At 47.2% G+C, this 16,149-nt stretch overlaps 1 protein-coding gene across 1 annotated transcript; it reads right to left on the bottom strand.

Moving 5' to 3' along the window:
• Nucleotides 1–2,958: 2,958 nt before the first annotated feature.
• Nucleotides 2,959–9,977, bottom strand: LGALS1 (galectin 1). The gene is made up of 4 exons (XM_083462423.1): nucleotides 9,723–9,977; nucleotides 8,084–8,163; nucleotides 4,147–4,318; nucleotides 2,959–3,183 (listed from the first exon to the last, which is right to left on the bottom strand). The coding sequence occupies exons 1-4, from the start codon at nucleotides 9,960–9,962 to the stop codon at nucleotides 3,037–3,039; spliced, it is 639 nt and encodes a 212-aa protein (XP_083318549.1). The 5' UTR covers nucleotides 9,963–9,977; the 3' UTR covers nucleotides 2,959–3,036.
• Between the last annotated feature and the right edge of the window lie 6,172 nt (nucleotides 9,978–16,149).

The following is a 16,149-nucleotide window of genomic DNA, read 5'->3' as shown; positions in this document are numbered from 1 at the left end:
GCAGTGTAGGACAAATTATTGAGGACTAAATAAATGCAGCATACAGGAGGCAGAAAAGAGATTTCAGCAACAATGTTAAGTGAGAGTGCGGAGGAAGGAGTCCAGTGATGATCTTTGGTGCAAGAATAGATGTTTCAAATACACAAATGTCTCTAGTTTCATCTGTGAAATATTGGCACGGCATGAGACCAGCTTAGCAGCAGCCGGAGAAAGAATGTCTTATGTGGCTGTAACATACCTCATAGCACGAGAACTTCAGAAGGCAGGAAAATATGTGGAGAGAGAAGGGTTGGGAGGTCACACTTTCCTGTGACTAACGGAGTAGTTTGTAGAATATAACAAGGCCTTTAAAAAGTTGGTACGTAGTTGATCCACAGCAAGGTGAGTTTTTTCTACTGCACACATATAAGTGCTTGTTGCACCAGATCAATCTACATACAGGAGTTAATAAGTTTTTAGCGCTTTATAAACATTAAGAATAGTCATCGGTAAAATCCTGCTGAATGAAGAAAAGCAGAATCCTTTGCAACTGTCTCAGCTGCAGACTGTCACTGTTTTGTGAGAGGGGCTCAATAATTTGTAGGTTCCTGAAATCAGAATGGATTAAAGAGGTCTGCCACTCTGGTGCAACAAGGCCAGCTTTTTAAAATAAAATAAAAACCCTGACTTTTTGTGGTTTGGCAAGCAACACCCCTGCTGTAACGGTTGTGCAGAGGATGTGGTTTTGTCTGGCATGCCTTTTCTAAGCTCAGCAGCATAGTGGCAGGGCAAGCACCACCAGCCACATTCCCCTCCAAAATGATTCTGCTTGCTCTTTGAGATCTGTGGAGGAGGTCTGTGTGGTGCATATGGGCAGGGCCTTTTCTGTCATGGTGCCCAGACTTCAGAACTTCCTCCCTCAGAGTGCCTGTGAAGAAGAAGAAGAAGAAGAAGAAGAAGAAGAAGAAGAAGAAGAAGAAGAAGAAGAAGAAGAAGAAGTTTGGATATGATACCCCGCTTTATCACTAGCCTAAGGAGTCTCAAAGCGGCTAACATTCTCCTTTCCCTTCCTCCCCCACAACAAACACTCTATGAGGTGAGTGAGGCTGAGAGACTTCAGAGAAGTGTGACTAGCCCAGGTCACCCAGCAGCTGCATGTGGAGGAGCAGGGAAGCGAACCCAGTTCACCAGATTACAAGTCCACTGCTCTTAACTACTGCACCAAAGACTTCATTGTCTGCAGTCATTTGCGTATTCTGAGGCTGCAAACATCCTATACATTTAAAACGCACAAGTTCCCCGTGGAACTTTGCTCAGCGTGCTGGGAATTGTAGTTTTGCAAGGGGTAAACTCCAGTTCCAGGATTTGTTGGGGGAAGTCATGTGCTTTAAGTGTATGGTGTGTATGATGAATTCAGCAATGCAGTGGGGAATTCAAGAGTGCAGAGTCCCTTCATGATAGCCACGCCCTCTGACAGCCACACCCCTTCCAAGATTATACGATAATCTTAATACATTAATAATAATTAGGGATGTTTTGCAATGATCAATGGTCTATCTCAATATGTTGCCTTTCAACTGCATCTACTATTTTCTGTGTGCGTGTATCAGCAAATGATTCGGAATGCTCTGTCTCCTTTTGGAGTGACTTAAGTTGCGTCTCCCTTGACATTCCATTGTGCATAACAGATCCTGCACACCATTCAAGAACCTGTGTTTTCGGTGTTCCTAAATGCTTAGCTTTGGAGCATACAGGACAACTTCTCCCTGGTGATCTTCCCTAGGAGCCAGTCCTCCATAGCTGACTCACCTCCTTTCACTCTGGCTGACTCTTAAGCATCATAAAAGCTAAGCAGTTCCCCTTTCATGCTGATTGTGTAGTTCTAGGATGCTGGAGACATGGTCCCTTCTGCAGAAATAGTAAAGGGTCTCTGACACCCCACCTCCCACGACCCCAAATCACTACACATCTGAATGAATTTGACTGGGCTTTACTCCTCACTTTATTTCCAGAAGGGTCCATGCTCTGCTTTTTATTATATTTTTATTGAGGCTTTTATTGTGTTCTAAAATACAATTGCATGCCACTTCAGGAGACCTCTCCTTAAAAAGCATGCATGCATATAAATATGTAAAATAAACTAACTATTCAAGGGATTGTCTCCCACCAATGCATTCTCAACTGATCCACTGACATTAATAGACGTAAGATAGTCATTAACTCCAATGGATCTACTCAGAGTATGTCTACCATTGGCTACAGCCCAAGGTAAATAAAAACACTATCCGCTCTTGCACTTGATGACCCCAGTAGGTTTATGTGTATTTGTGTGTTGTGCACACCTATGATACAGCGACGGTGCCTAAGAACATGTGAGCAGCACCTGATGGAGGAGTCTCATCAATTGGCCAAGCAGGCAGTGTTGGCTGGTGCCCATTGGTACCAGTAGGGCAGAAAGCAGGGAGATCAGCAGTAGGTGGCGCTAGAGCCAATGGGCTATTCTAGTTTTGTCCCTATCATCCTACAAGGGCAACATGGAGACTAAGGAGGAGGAAGATACCAGGCATGGCCACCCCTTGGACTTGTTATAAGAAGACAGGCAGATGATGCTGTGTGCAGACTTAGGTTGGAGGGATGGTGCCCCATTCCACCCTACCCCCTGCTCAGTCTCCACTGCTTCCAGTTGCTAGAGAGATCAGGCTTCAGTGTTCTGCTTAACTCCTTGCCCCTCTCTATGGTTACTGGACGCAGGCCACATTAAAACAATAAAATAAAGAAATGAAATGTGCACCTGCATATTATTATTTTTTTAAAATTCAGAATTGTGGTTAGATGTGTCAGAAGTGTTGGCTCTTAGTCTCTCCCCCCCCCCCATTCCACAAGCATCTACTACTACTGACCACAAACATCATCTGTCTCCATGGCAATGATGGCCCTGGAAGAACCATGTGGCAAAGACTCGGAAAGACACATCACCAGTTTACACCAGAATTCAGCTGTGTTTATTTTGCTGCCTTATTAAGCAGGAGAGGTGAGCAAGACAAGACCGGGAGAGGCTTAACCGAGAGATATGCCTTTGAAGTTAAAGTCGCCTTCTACGCAGACATATTCAATGCCTTCCAAGTGAGCGCTGTTGGGGATCTTGAACTGATGGTTGCCAGGCAATGTGATGGTCACCTCGTTTTTGTCATGAGCGAAGAGCACCTGAAGGAGGAAAAAAAGGGGGGGTTCAGCATGAGAAGAGCACCAACCATCAGTTATCCCAACTGCTGGGAGGGATAGCTCACTTGGCAGAGCATGAGACTCTTAAATCACAGGGTCATGTGTTCGAGCCACACGGTGGGCAAAATATCCCTGCATTCTTTTTTTGGGGGGGTGGACTAGATGATCCTTGTGTTCCCTTCCAACTCTTCTATGATTCTAGTTATCAAGCGACTGGACTGGAGTTATGGCTGCTAGTGGAAGATGCACATCTATCCTGGGCTTGCTGGCTTTTGACAGAATTCCTGAGCCTTTTCAGAACAGCAGAAGAGGCAGGAGTCCAGCAGGTAGTGTTTCCTTTCCATACTAACAGGATTGGGATCCTGTCCCCCCCCCCCACACACTAAGGGCCGTTTTCCTTCCTGGGCAACTGTCTGGGGGCCACAGGCCAGTGTTGGGTGGGGCCAAACAGGTGACACAAAACAGGTAAATGTCACCTTTGGACAGCAGGCTAGTTACTACGCACACACTTAACACACCTGTCCCTAGCACCCATCCAGGCAAGGAAAAGGCAATGTCAGCATTTGAGGAAACATTCAGCCAGGCCAAAGCGCACGAGGAGGGTGTCAAGGGTTGTGGCCTTGGGAGAGCCTCAAAAGCCTGCATTCCAAGGCAGCTCAACCTGTTGAATGTTTGCTTCTCCTTCAGCTGCTAAGTGCACAGACAGGAAGCTGGAATAGGGGTGGGCAGGGAAGCATCATCTCAGTTTGGATCAGTTGCATAGGAACTGGGCCTCCAGTCCAAACCTCAGCAGCACCTTCGCCCCATATTCATGCATTACAGAGTCCTCCATCCATGCCGCTTTCAAACGTGGCTTTGTCGCCTCTCCTTATGACCCTTTCCCACTCAAACTCACATGCGGTCCCTCCTTTCCCCTGCCACAACCTGTGCAGATCAGAGTCTCACCTCCGCGCTGCTGCCCTCTTGGAAGGGGAAGTTGGTCTCCCTGTGTTCTTGGCCCCATTTGCCGTTGATCTTGGAGTTGCAGACAATGGTTCGGATGTCCCCGTGAGCATCGAAGCGTGCGTTGAAATGCAGCATGATGTCATTTTCGCCTTTGCCCAGGTTGATGACCCAACTGAAACAGGGGGCAGACAGTTAACTGCAAAGCCCTCATGTCTCAGGGATCCACTGCTACGCTCTTCAAATGCTCAATGAAGACTGGATGCAATCTAAATGCATATAAGCACACATACCCTGCAATCTTTGTGCTAGCAAATCAGGAGAGATGCTCAATAAACAGATCGTGTGGAGGAGCCCTTAGTGTCTCCACATTTACTTCAGAGTTGCCCAGAGAACCACAGTGGCAGCTGCTCCGCGTTCAGAAATTATTTCACAGACTCATAGAATTAGGCTACGTAGACGTTGCCCACTTAAAACTCAGCAAGGTCATTTCCCTCCCCTCACTGTGTTTCAAGGCGCATCAGTACGCTTGGATTTGTTTCCAAGTTGTCTGTCCACACATAGAAGCCAACTCCTAGGGGCTGAGGTCCCTTCAGCCCTCCCTCCAAAGTATTTGAGGGTGCCAGCCTCCCCCCATTGATGGGCATTGCAATTCAAATGGTGTGTGTGACCACATCTTGTGATTATGTGGGGCAGGGCCTACCTGCCCCCCACCATATTTTACTCAAGTTGGTACCTTTGCAAGGGGGGTGGGACTGCCTCTGTCCGATGGATTATGGTTTATGTTTTCAAATTGGGTTGAAGCTGGCTTTGAAGTGGGGAACACATCAAGCCACAGTATTTCACAAGAAGCTACTCTGTCGTGGGTATCATTGTGTGTACAGGAATTCAAAAACCAGTGGTGGGAGAACAATGGAGCCACAGTACATGGCCATATGTACACAACTGTGGAGATCATCTTGTAGCAGCAACCAACAGTTCACCAGATGTTGGACAGCAACTCCCAGCCAGCATGGCAAATGGCCAGGGGTGATGGGAGTTGCAATCCAGCAACATCTGGAGGTCCTACAAGTTAAGCTTCCTTGATCTAGTTTCTATTCATGGAAAAATGCAAGCTGCTTCTACCTGTCCTAGAGGCAAGTTGAAGCAATCCCACAACACTTATCGAAGAATATTATCTGCCTCTTTTGAGTGACCCTCCCTACCCTTGAGGCGTCACCATGTAGGTGCAAGCCAGGGAGGTTTGGGGAATGAAAAACTAGGAAGCTTCACTGATGGTATCACAAGGAGATGGGAAGAGTTTGGGCATGTTCACCTTCAAGCGTTCCCAGTGATGGAGCCAAAATCCCTCTGATTTGGCCCTGAGGCCCCCTGCTGTCCAACCACAGACCTCCTCTTGCATTGCTGGAATTTCCCAACATTTGCTCATTAAGCCCTCTCTTTGAACAGTTACAGTTCCTCATATAATGAGAATTCAGAAGAAACAAAGGCAGCTCCAACCCTTGTCTTCTGGAAGCACTAGAACCACCTCCAGTGGCTAGATTTCACTGCTGTAGCATGTGATCGTGCAGCAGACAGAAAGGGGTGTGGTGCTGTCTCCCCGCTACTGTCTTTTTGGCAAAAGAAATCTGTCAGCCAGCAGAACTACTCAGCTGGGCCTTTGATGGGGCTGGTTTCTGGCCTATGCAATTGCAGCCTCCTTCAGTTTGCTGCTTTATGAGAGCCCTTATTCCCCACCCCTGATTCCTAAACTCTTCTCCTTTCATCTCAATCCAATTCCCACAAGCTAAATTTTGCTCAGGATTGAATCCAACCTGGTGCGGATTAGGGGGGTGTCTCAAACATGCAGATTCTTTTGGCAAATGTTCCGTTTTCTTCCTGCCCCTATTTGCGCTCCATCGCTCTGTGAGATCTAGAAGCGGCTTGGCGTAGTATTTCAGAGGTATACGTAGGTCAATGTGGGAAAGGCGGTGGCTCTGCGGCAGAAAATCTCCTTCAGATGCAGAAAGTTCCAGGTTCGACCCCTGGTATCTCCAGAAAGGGCTGGGAGAGACCCTTTCCCGAAATCTTGGGAGAGCTGTTGCCAGTCACTGCAGGCGGTTTAGAGCTAGATGAAGCAACAGTCTGACTTAGCTCTGGCATTAAGTCCTGGGCTGGCATGCCAGTACCCACGCAGGTGCCGAGGTTGCCATACCTGCTCAGGACATTTTGCCGCTTGAGGCAAAAAGGGAAAATGGCGGAGGGAGGCACCGCCTTTTCTCTGCTGCCGCCTCATGTGATGCCCAGTGAAGCCCTAGCGTGGTGAAGGTGGCGGCGGAGAGAAAAAGAAAGCTGGAGAGGAGCAGGTGGCAGTGGTGGGAGTATTGGAGGAAGCGTGGTGGTGGCTGAGTTGGAGGCAGCAACAGTGGAGGCGGCAGGGAGTGGTCCAGATCTGATGCCACTCCTAGCTCCGCCCAGCCTGCCACCCGAGGTGACTGCCTCACTGAGCCTCATGAGTGTGCTGGCTTTGGACCCTGGACTTTGGTTCCAATGGCCAGCCCCAGATGCTCCACTGCTGCTAAGTGAAGCCCCCCATTGGCTGCTATTTGCATCTCTGACCTCCCACACATTCATTGCTCTTACACAACTGTGCCTGCTCCTTGAAAGTAGGCAAAGTTCTGTGCTCTCGTTTAAATGCTTACCCTGATTGCTGTGGGATGGATTGTACAGCTTGCCCTACAAAAACGAGACGCTTGTAAATCTGGGACAGGGGAGGGACTCCCAAGCGGAAAACCACAATGAGGAAAGAGAAAAAGCAGTGCATTCATCTGGAGAAGTTGTACATTCTTCCTGGCAACAGCACCAAGCGGGTCTTGACTGTGTACAGTGGGCATTCAGGGGAGAAAGGCTTTGCAAGAGGAGACTGAAGGGGCGGATGGGGGGGGAGGGAGAAGGATGGTAGCTTCCAACATCTGGTTCTGTTTAGGCTCTTGGCAGGAGCAGCACAAGCATGGGGGAGGGGAGGCCATGAGCTGGTCTAAGTTCCGATGTAACGCACTGGAAAATACTGCTGGGGGTGGGCATTACTCCTTCCCCTCCTTGGCAATTTCCACAAAAGCAAGGGTTTCTCCACAATAGAGAAAAATGTGTCTTTGCACCGGCTTGTTTCCCCATTCCTGTTGGGACACATGGCATAAACACCTCCCATCTCAGGGTTGCCCTTTTAAATGTGGGTGTGTCCCCCCCCCAATCCTTAGAATGTCTGACATGGCCAGGATCCGGGGGGGGGGGGGAATCCACATTTAAGGAGGGAGGAGATCTGGAGACAACCTGGGATGGGGTCCACCTTTTGCTCTGGTGTGGACACACCCTAAGACCAAGGGAAATGGGCTTCCTCTCTGTAGAGCAGTTTTACCCCTAGGTCTCCCTCCTCCCTCCCATGTCACCAAGGGCATAGCTACAGACTTATCCATATTGCTTTTTAAGGTGGGCAGTAAGTTTCCTGAATCTTCATTAATTCTCTGTTGTGTATATGAAGTTTTTTTTCCCAATCACTGCCTTTTCATGCTTCCTTCTCTCTCCTTAATCCAGACTTTCTCATATCGAGGATACTCCAGAAAGGAGAGGGAATGAGAAAATCTGGATTAAGAGCAGGGAAAGGGGTGGGCAGCCAGTGATTTTGAGGAGAATGTCATACAGGGAACATCATTACTGTCAAACGACAATGGAGATGAGCCCTAGCGCGCCACACTAGTTTAACCGTCATTCCGATGAATCCCTTGGAGTTTGGATATCTGGAAGACGAGGGGCAGTGCAGGTCTGCAACAGAGTTCTCAGAATGTTGTGAACGATGCCCAGGATTCTTTGGGGGAAGCCATGAGAGCCAAAGCTTCCCAAGGCCCATGCAAGTTTGGAATGTCTGTGTGCTCAAAGGTAATCTCTCCCTATGAAACCAGCTTACCTCTTAGCTCCTGCTGGGATATCACCTTTCACAGCAAGACGGACGCCGGGGGCCACATGCAGGCTGGTGCAAGTAATTCCCTAGAGAAGGAATTGAGAGAGGAGTGATTCGTTCTCTCCCTTTGCCAAGCAGCAGTAAATTCTGGTCTGATTATATTATTGCAGATGAACTGCCCTCAAGAAACTTGCCCCCATTTTCCTGCTTAACTAAGAGGGGGACAGGGAATCTGCGGCCCTCCAGATATCCCTAGACTCCAGTTCCCATCAGCCCCAGCTGGCATGGCTAGTGGTCAGAGATGATGGGAGTTGTAGTCAACAGCACCCAGAGGGCCACCTCTAATGAAAGAAGATGTCATGTTATTCGTCGCCCACCAAAAAGAAATCCGAAACAAAAATGTGGGCATGTAGCACATTTGATTCCTAAGCTTCAAAGGAGGTTAATATTTTTTAAAAATCACCTAGTCTTGAAATAACTAAATATCTGGCAATTTTTATGGCATTAGGTTTGGCAGGCAAGAGTCTGTTTTCATCAGATGAATTAAATCAACCAGGACACTCTTAAGCACCAGCTTGTCGGGCGGTGATGGGGAACCTGTGGATGTTGGAACTACAACTCCCATCAGCCCAGACTATTGGGCATGTGGCTCTGAGTGTCCTGCTCCCAGACTCCCTGATACCCCATGCAAGAGAGTATGGTCCTTACCTCTCCTGCTTCAGATGAACAGAGAAGTTAGTGCACTACTTGCAACCTCAGCCATCCAATCAGTAAAATGGGTATAAAACCTTGCTCCTTTTAAGCAGCAGCCTGAATTAAACAAGTGGGGCTTTTCCTGCCACAGAGAAAGAGCTGGAGGAAAAGCACCCTCATCTTAGTTCCTGTGTTGGGAGCAGGGCCAGCAACAAGAAGGTAGCAGCCTAAGGTACAAAACTTCCCTAGAAAGAAGTGAAAATGATATCTATTTTTTCCTCCTAGCAAGAAGAGAAAGGCTTAACTGGCGAAGGCCGCCGGCAGATGTTCCGAGCCACGCCCAGCTGCCTTTGAACATTCCCATCTCTCACATCCAACAGGTGCCTTTAAGTGCTTATAATTCATGGATTATTACTCCAGGCTCCGAGCAAGTTTCAAAAATGGGATTAGAGAGTCTGGGCACAAGATAGGCTGGCGCCAGAAGTAGCTAGTTCCAGCAACTTTCCCTATCTGGTGCATGTCTCTGTGTGCGGTGGGAAGCTTATAGGCTGAAGACTAGGAGAAATGAATCATTGCAAACGCAAATCTTAGCAGAACTCCAGTCTTCGCCTTGCTACAAAAATGCCCTTCTGAGAAAGAGAGGGTTGCAGGATCCCCATTGCTATGGGGTTCTCCCCTGACCACATCCCTCCTCCTGATTGCAGCATGTGAGGAGAACGCACAGTCTAATAGCCGAACATCCTCTTGCACTACAGATGAATCAGCACAACTCCTGAAAAAAGCATCATCAATCGATAGCAGGACTCTCTCCCTTCAGCCTCCCTGACATGCCTGCAGATTTCCAGCACTAAGAGAGGCTGGCACTCCAGTGCCCTTGGTGCATTGGAACGCCTGCCCCTGTGGGCAGTCAGTGATACCCACCAGCTGCCCCCCACCTTCTCCCCAGACTCACAGGCATGATGCTGTCCTTCCAAGCTGTTTGCTCCTGTAGCTCACTTGGGTCCTTGCTCAAAGTTGTGGGGGACGAGAGTGCCACTCCCTTGCCCTTATATAGGCTAGCAGCTGAGGAGTCACAAGCTCCAATGACCAATCCAAAGGCAGCAGCAGAAGATGGGCGGAGAAGGGGGTGGCGGCAGCTATTTGTGGGGGATGTGGCACAGCCTTCTTTGTGGATGCTGAAGGCGGCTTTCATGATGCGTCCCAGCCATTTGCTGGGAGAGGGAACATCCAGCTAAGTGCGGCAGTGATGAAGCCAGTGGAAAAATAGTTTTACAATGAGAGGGTTTTATTGTCCAGGATCTTTTTAAAAATTAAACATGGCAGTTGGCAGGAACAGTCCTGGGCCTCTTTGTTTAAAAAAAAGAGCTGAGAGCAGCTAGAAGTACCAAAGCCAAAAGATGCAGAGAGATATTGGAATAAATGGCCTTTATAGAAGAAAGCAAAAGAATAAAATCAACGTACGGAAGAAACGGCGTGTATTTATGTAACACAGATATGAAAATGTTTGGAAACTTTACAGACAGTTAAGTCTGTGGCCTGTGGCCAAACACTCTAATGTTTCTTCACAGCTCTGAAATGCAGGGAAAAAACAGGATTTACTGAGCTGGAAGTGTCTTGACTATTTAACCCATTATCCATGCTCAAATCAACTTATCACATGTTTGTCCAACAAGGAGTGATGGACACTCAACAACATCTTCTAATAATTGGTTCTGCCGCCCAACTCTTCTCCCACTTTGAGATTGTAACCTAAAGATTTGCTCCTTTTTGCCATTATCTCCAGAATTGGAGTGGGGAGAGAAAGAGAAGCCTAGCCCTCTTTAGTTTTTGCACATCTTGGCGTGCATGGCTTCTTCTGTCCCAAAGCCACCACTAGGGGCTCACCTAAATGACACATATGAAGAACCACACCCCTGTTCTCCACATTTATCCATCTGGAATAGCTACCACACCACACCCTAGTCCCATGCTTTTAGCTACCATATTGGAAGATTAACCTCGTTACCAGCCCATTGTTACCAGCTAGGTGGATGTTAAACACAACCAGGGTAAGGCTGGGAAACCCAATAGTAACAGCCCCACCCAATGAACGATCAATTTCCTTGCCCATTCCAAGAATGTAGAAAATACTGTCATCAAAATACACACACACCCTGTAGTTGAGAAGACCTATGGAGGGCCAAAGATTCCTCACACCTTCATTAAAGACATTATATGACAGGGTTACTTTATAAGTCTATAGTGACACTAAGCACTTCAAACTGTGGCTGGCTTGTTCCCACGGAACATCTCAAGTCTCCAGACTGCCAGCTTTTCCATTTGTAGTACATGACAGAATAAATGTACAACAGACAGGCAGCATCATATACCCCAACAGGTGCGATTAAGAACAAATTCAGTAGAAGCCAACAACCCGTACCACAACTTCCAATATCCGAGGGAAGGATATCACTGCACTTATTCCATATTGCAAGAACAAAGGGTTATTGCTGAAAATTCCAACCTTTGCTTGGTTTGTGCTCACATTGTCCAGTGAGTATGTTCACATGCTGTTCTTGTGCTGGATATGTGCCGCCAAACAGAGGGACAGTCTTCTCAAATGTTACAGCAAGGAACATTGGCTTGTGGATGTGGGTTTCAAATCGAGGCATCTTCCTCACCCCTTCCACGCTAGCAGCCAGTCAGTGCTTGATAGCATTGACTTGACTCTTGGTTTGGTGATTCCTTCTTTGCAGAGATACAGGAGAATGCATGTTGCATGCAAGGATCTCTGGTTCAGCTCCCCACCGAGAAGATAAGTGATACAACTATCAGCCTGCTGGATGGCTGTGATGGTGGTGGGGGCAAGTATCATTTGTAACCATTCTAATAAGTACAGCGGAAATGCATGTAACAAGAAACAAAGATCTGTCTTGCTTTTCTGCTAAAGCACCCAGCACAGAATGGAATCCAGCGTGCTGGCTGGGGCTGATGGGATTTGTAGTCCAGAACATCTGGAGGGCATCAGGTTGGCGAAGCTTGGTGCATCTCGGTCGATCCCTGTTGTTAATCCGCACCTGCACTCAAGCACCTGAGAAAGCCACCAGGTGGGGATGACTCATGCATGGCTGCTAAAAGGGGAAGAGGGTGAAGCTTGCCAGCTTGGGGTCTCAGGGTTTGTTCGGCTGGTGACCAAACCTCCCATCCATCCTTGGCTAGGCGTGTCTTGAGGCAGCCCTAATGCTTCTTTCAAAAAGAGCGAGCAAACCGTTTGGTGCAAAAGGCCCTTCCAGAAAATTCCGCATCTTTTGAAATCTACCCACATTTGGTAGACCAGACCAATTGTGACTCATTCTAAACGGAAAATGCTTTTTTTTTTTTTTTTGAAGGGGGGACGAAATAACTTCTCTGCAAGAGCAGCATCTGTATAATTAAATCTGTAGCACAGCGCAAAACCAGGCTGCAGGCCAAACGTCTGCTTTTGTGGTTTGTGTGGCTTTGCTCGCCTTGTGTTCTTCCACCCCTCCCCTCATCACAAGATAGGCTGAAGCTCTTCCAAGAGATTCAGAACAAATCTTTCTTTCTTCCTCTACTAGGTTCGTTTCTCTATGCTTATGGCAACAGCATTAATGGTTCACGTATCATTTTAGCCCTCTAGCATAAATTCCAGAGTTTAATAACAGTTTGATGGTGTGTAGTAGAAAAGACAGGAGGCACTGCAGAACTTTGGTGGGTGGTGGTAGCACAGGACAGGAAAAAAAGAAATCTTGTGGGGAGGGATAATTCTCAACTCTTGTTCAGCAACAGAGCAACTTCCCTATTACCATCGCACTAGCCCCAATGTAGCACTTGCAGCTTGATAACTGTATGCTGGTAACAAGGCCTCTGAATTGCAGCCATCTTTGTCAACAATTCCATCCAAGTCAACAGAATCATGAAATTGACTATGGCAGCCAACAAGCTGTTTCGGGCCTGGTGTCAATTTCGTGCCCACCCGAGAGTGTTTTGGAGATGGGGAAGAGGGGTGGGGAAAGAAAAAAAGTGCTTTTGAATGACAGATCACTGCTGAGAGTGAGAAACGGCTTTGCACTGCTGCTTCTCCCTTTTGAAAAGTCTGCATCGGTGCATGTGTGGAAAATCAGGCACGCAGAGTTCAAGTGGAGTGGGGTGGGAGGTGTATGGGTGGGTGTGTCCCGCTTTCCCAACCAGAAACGTTGGAAGGCTTGCAATGAACATCACTGTCCAACCTGGGATAATCAGGGAAGTAACTACAGAGAGGACAGTCAAGGAAGCCTCTTTACAGATGAACAAGTCCAATGCTATTCTCTCACCTGGACAAAAGCTTCTGGTTCTCACCTGCTGGTCTCAGCTACTAGCTCTGTTCTTGCTGGCTATAAACTGTCTCCACCCTCAGCTTCACAGAAGCTGAGTTAGACATGCGAGAAGTCTGCAGACCAGAAGAGAGATATTATCTATCAATTTGGGGAAGAGGAAGGAAACAGAGAGAATTAAATAGATCAAAAGTCACTCCTTGCAACTCCCCCCTCAACAGAAGCAATTCTGTTATATTCCTCTTTTAGCATTGAGTTCCCCATCAGTCTCCAACCTTCCCTTGCCTACAGGAGATCTTGCATCAGAAACATGTACTGCAACCCAGTGCTTGCTAGCTAGGCTGCCACACCTTTGTGTGAGTCATTCCTAAGACATTGGCCCCCAAAGCACCTGGCAACATCTGCCCGGCACCTGAGAGAGATTTTAATTATGATGAACGGTGGCAAGACCAGAAAGAGTGTTAACAAGTATATTAAGTCAATGGAATGCTTTCTATGCAACAAGGACTGAGAAGGCCCATTCACACACCAAAACATCCCTGGATGTTGCAGTAATCGAAGAATGGACATACAGGCATGAACTAGGCTTGGCACAGGCACCCAGTGGTGACTGGTGGTCTTTGGTGCTGACAGGAAGGGCCATCGTAAAGATTATCACACACTGCCCTGGCTTCCTCAAGCCAATCCAAGAGGGACACTCCTGCTTTGGAGCAGGTCGGCAGGAATAGAGAACATTAGTTCAAGCTGAGGGCTGCCACCCCTTCACGACGCATCTTCTGGAGGGGTTCCATGGCAGTGGTGGGAAGGGCTGGAGCCAAATGTGGGTGGGGCCAGAGCCACATTCTCTTTTCCTTATACGCATACAGATTCTAAGCAGTAGAAATAATAGTAAAATACAATAGCGGCCTATGTACTGTGGACCTGCCCTGACACTGAGGTTGATTCTACACAGTGGTTGCTCCCCGTCTCCATGTCACTGAGATCAGTAATAAGGTCAAGTCTACACCATACATGGTCCACCTCCCCCAAAGAATCCTCAGAACTGTCACTTGTTAAGAGTGATGGGAATCATAGCTCTGTAAGGGGTAAACTACAGTGCCCAGAATTCTTTTGGGGAAGCCATGCACTTAAAATATATAGTGTGGGTGTGAAGTAGAACTGCTTTAGGGGAGTAACCACATCATCTAATTCTCCCTTGTCATGACCAGAAAGAAGTGGCAACAGAACATCACAGGGTTTTTTTTTTAAAAAGCAGCCCAAATTTCAAAGTTACAATCATGAATACTCCCTTTTTTATGCATATTGGTTGTTAACAGTCCAGGCTAATCCACTGAAATTTCATCAGTGGGAACTAACCATTAAGACATTTTTTTGGGGTGGGGTGGGGTGGGGGGTGGAATCCCTAATATGGAATGAGAATCTTTCTTATGGGCCAACATGGGCTTTTCCTGTGACTTGGAAAATGCCAAATTTAGCCATTCAACAAGGGAGGATAATAAACTGGAGGAAGAGGGTTTTATGCCACCAGAAAATGGGACTCCATTCTCTGAGGGAACAGTTCCCTCTGACAGCTGGGTGAAGCTACCCAATTTGTCATCTATTGACTTATTGTCTAGCACGCCACCAAAAATTAATCTCCACCTTTGCTGGTAGAAACACTGCCTGGTTTCTTTGGATTCCTGTTCTCTGCTTATCAAGGAGCTTATGCATTTTGCCGACGGATGGAGACAGACCTGGGCAGAAGCCAGTTCTTGTGTCTGATGGGGAAATCAAACTATTGTTCTGCTTCTTCTTCCCAGCAGGCTTTGCTGCAACTACCTGAAACCTGTCTAGCACCTTAAAGAGCTTCATCTGAATGTCTGCCACCTTCTTGCCCCATTCTGCCTTAAGGCCAAGACCAGATGCAGACTCCATGGCTTCTGTGTTAGCTCAATCCATTTCCCCCCCTCCCTCCCCCAGTTTATTTCCTTACCATCTTGTCTGGTGAAGCGATCTACACCATGCATTTGAAAATTCTAAAGCACATCGAGTGCACATTTAAACTCCATGGGTTTCTGAAAAGAACCATGAGAACAGTAGTTTCTTAAAGAGTGCTGGGAATTGATGTTTGAGGGGACGGGAAGACAGCAGTTGGAAGTCTTGTGGTTAAACGTGCATTGAATGTGCTTTAAATGTATAGTGTGGAAGGTAAAGGTAAAGGACGCAGGTGGTTCTGTGGTCTAAACCACTGAGCCTCTTGGGCTTGCTGATCAGAAAGTCAGCGGTTCAAATTCCCGCGACGGGGTGCGCTCCCATTGCTCTGTCCCAGCACCTGCCAACTAGCAGTTCGAAAGCACACTAGTGCAAGTAGATAAATAGGTACCGCTGCAGCGGGAAGATGAACGGCATTTCTGTGTGCTCTGGTTTCCAACAAGGTGCTCCATTGCGCCAGAAGCGGTTTAGTCATGCTGGCCACGTGATCTGGAAAGCTGTCTGTGGACAAACACCAGCTCCCTTGGCCTGAAATCGAGATGAACGCCACACCCCATAGTCGCCTTTTACTGGACTTAACTGTCCAAGGGTTCTTTACCTTTTTTTAATAGTGTAGACCTAGCTTGAAAGCAGGTACAATATTTTGTGCTGTTTTGATTGGCCTGATAAATGGATTTTTGAACTGTTCTTAGGAGCCAACAGGGCCACTTTTACTTTCAGAGTTTATGGAAGATGCAAGAAGTAGAGAGTGATCCCTAAACAGTCTTTTTTGGAGCTAACAGTAACTGGAGTACAGTTATGGGGTCTACACATGTATGTTGCTGGGAAATCTGCCTTGTGAGAGGAGCTGTTTGCCTCCCCTCTTGCTTTGTTTGGGTGTTAATAAATATAGCAACTATTTATTAATATATGCTGTAAGTCACCTCCAACATCCAAATAAAACTAAGCCTGGTAGTTCTGCACTTAGGGTTTCTCACCACTCTGGGAAGTCAGGTTCAATGTTAGTGCAATGTAGCGGATCATAGTGCAACTATTTGTTTGTGTCATATTTTATGATGCTTTAATTCATTGTAGCTCATGGATACATTGCAGTGTATT

Source organism: Podarcis liolepis, assembly GCF_965112155.1.
Source record: "Podarcis liolepis genome assembly, chromosome: 10".
In the NCBI taxonomy this organism is placed as follows: domain Eukaryota; kingdom Metazoa; phylum Chordata; class Lepidosauria; order Squamata; family Lacertidae; genus Podarcis; species Podarcis liolepis.
The sequence above is the reverse complement of the archived record's forward strand: the minus strand, read 5'-3'. Positions and strand labels throughout refer to the sequence as shown.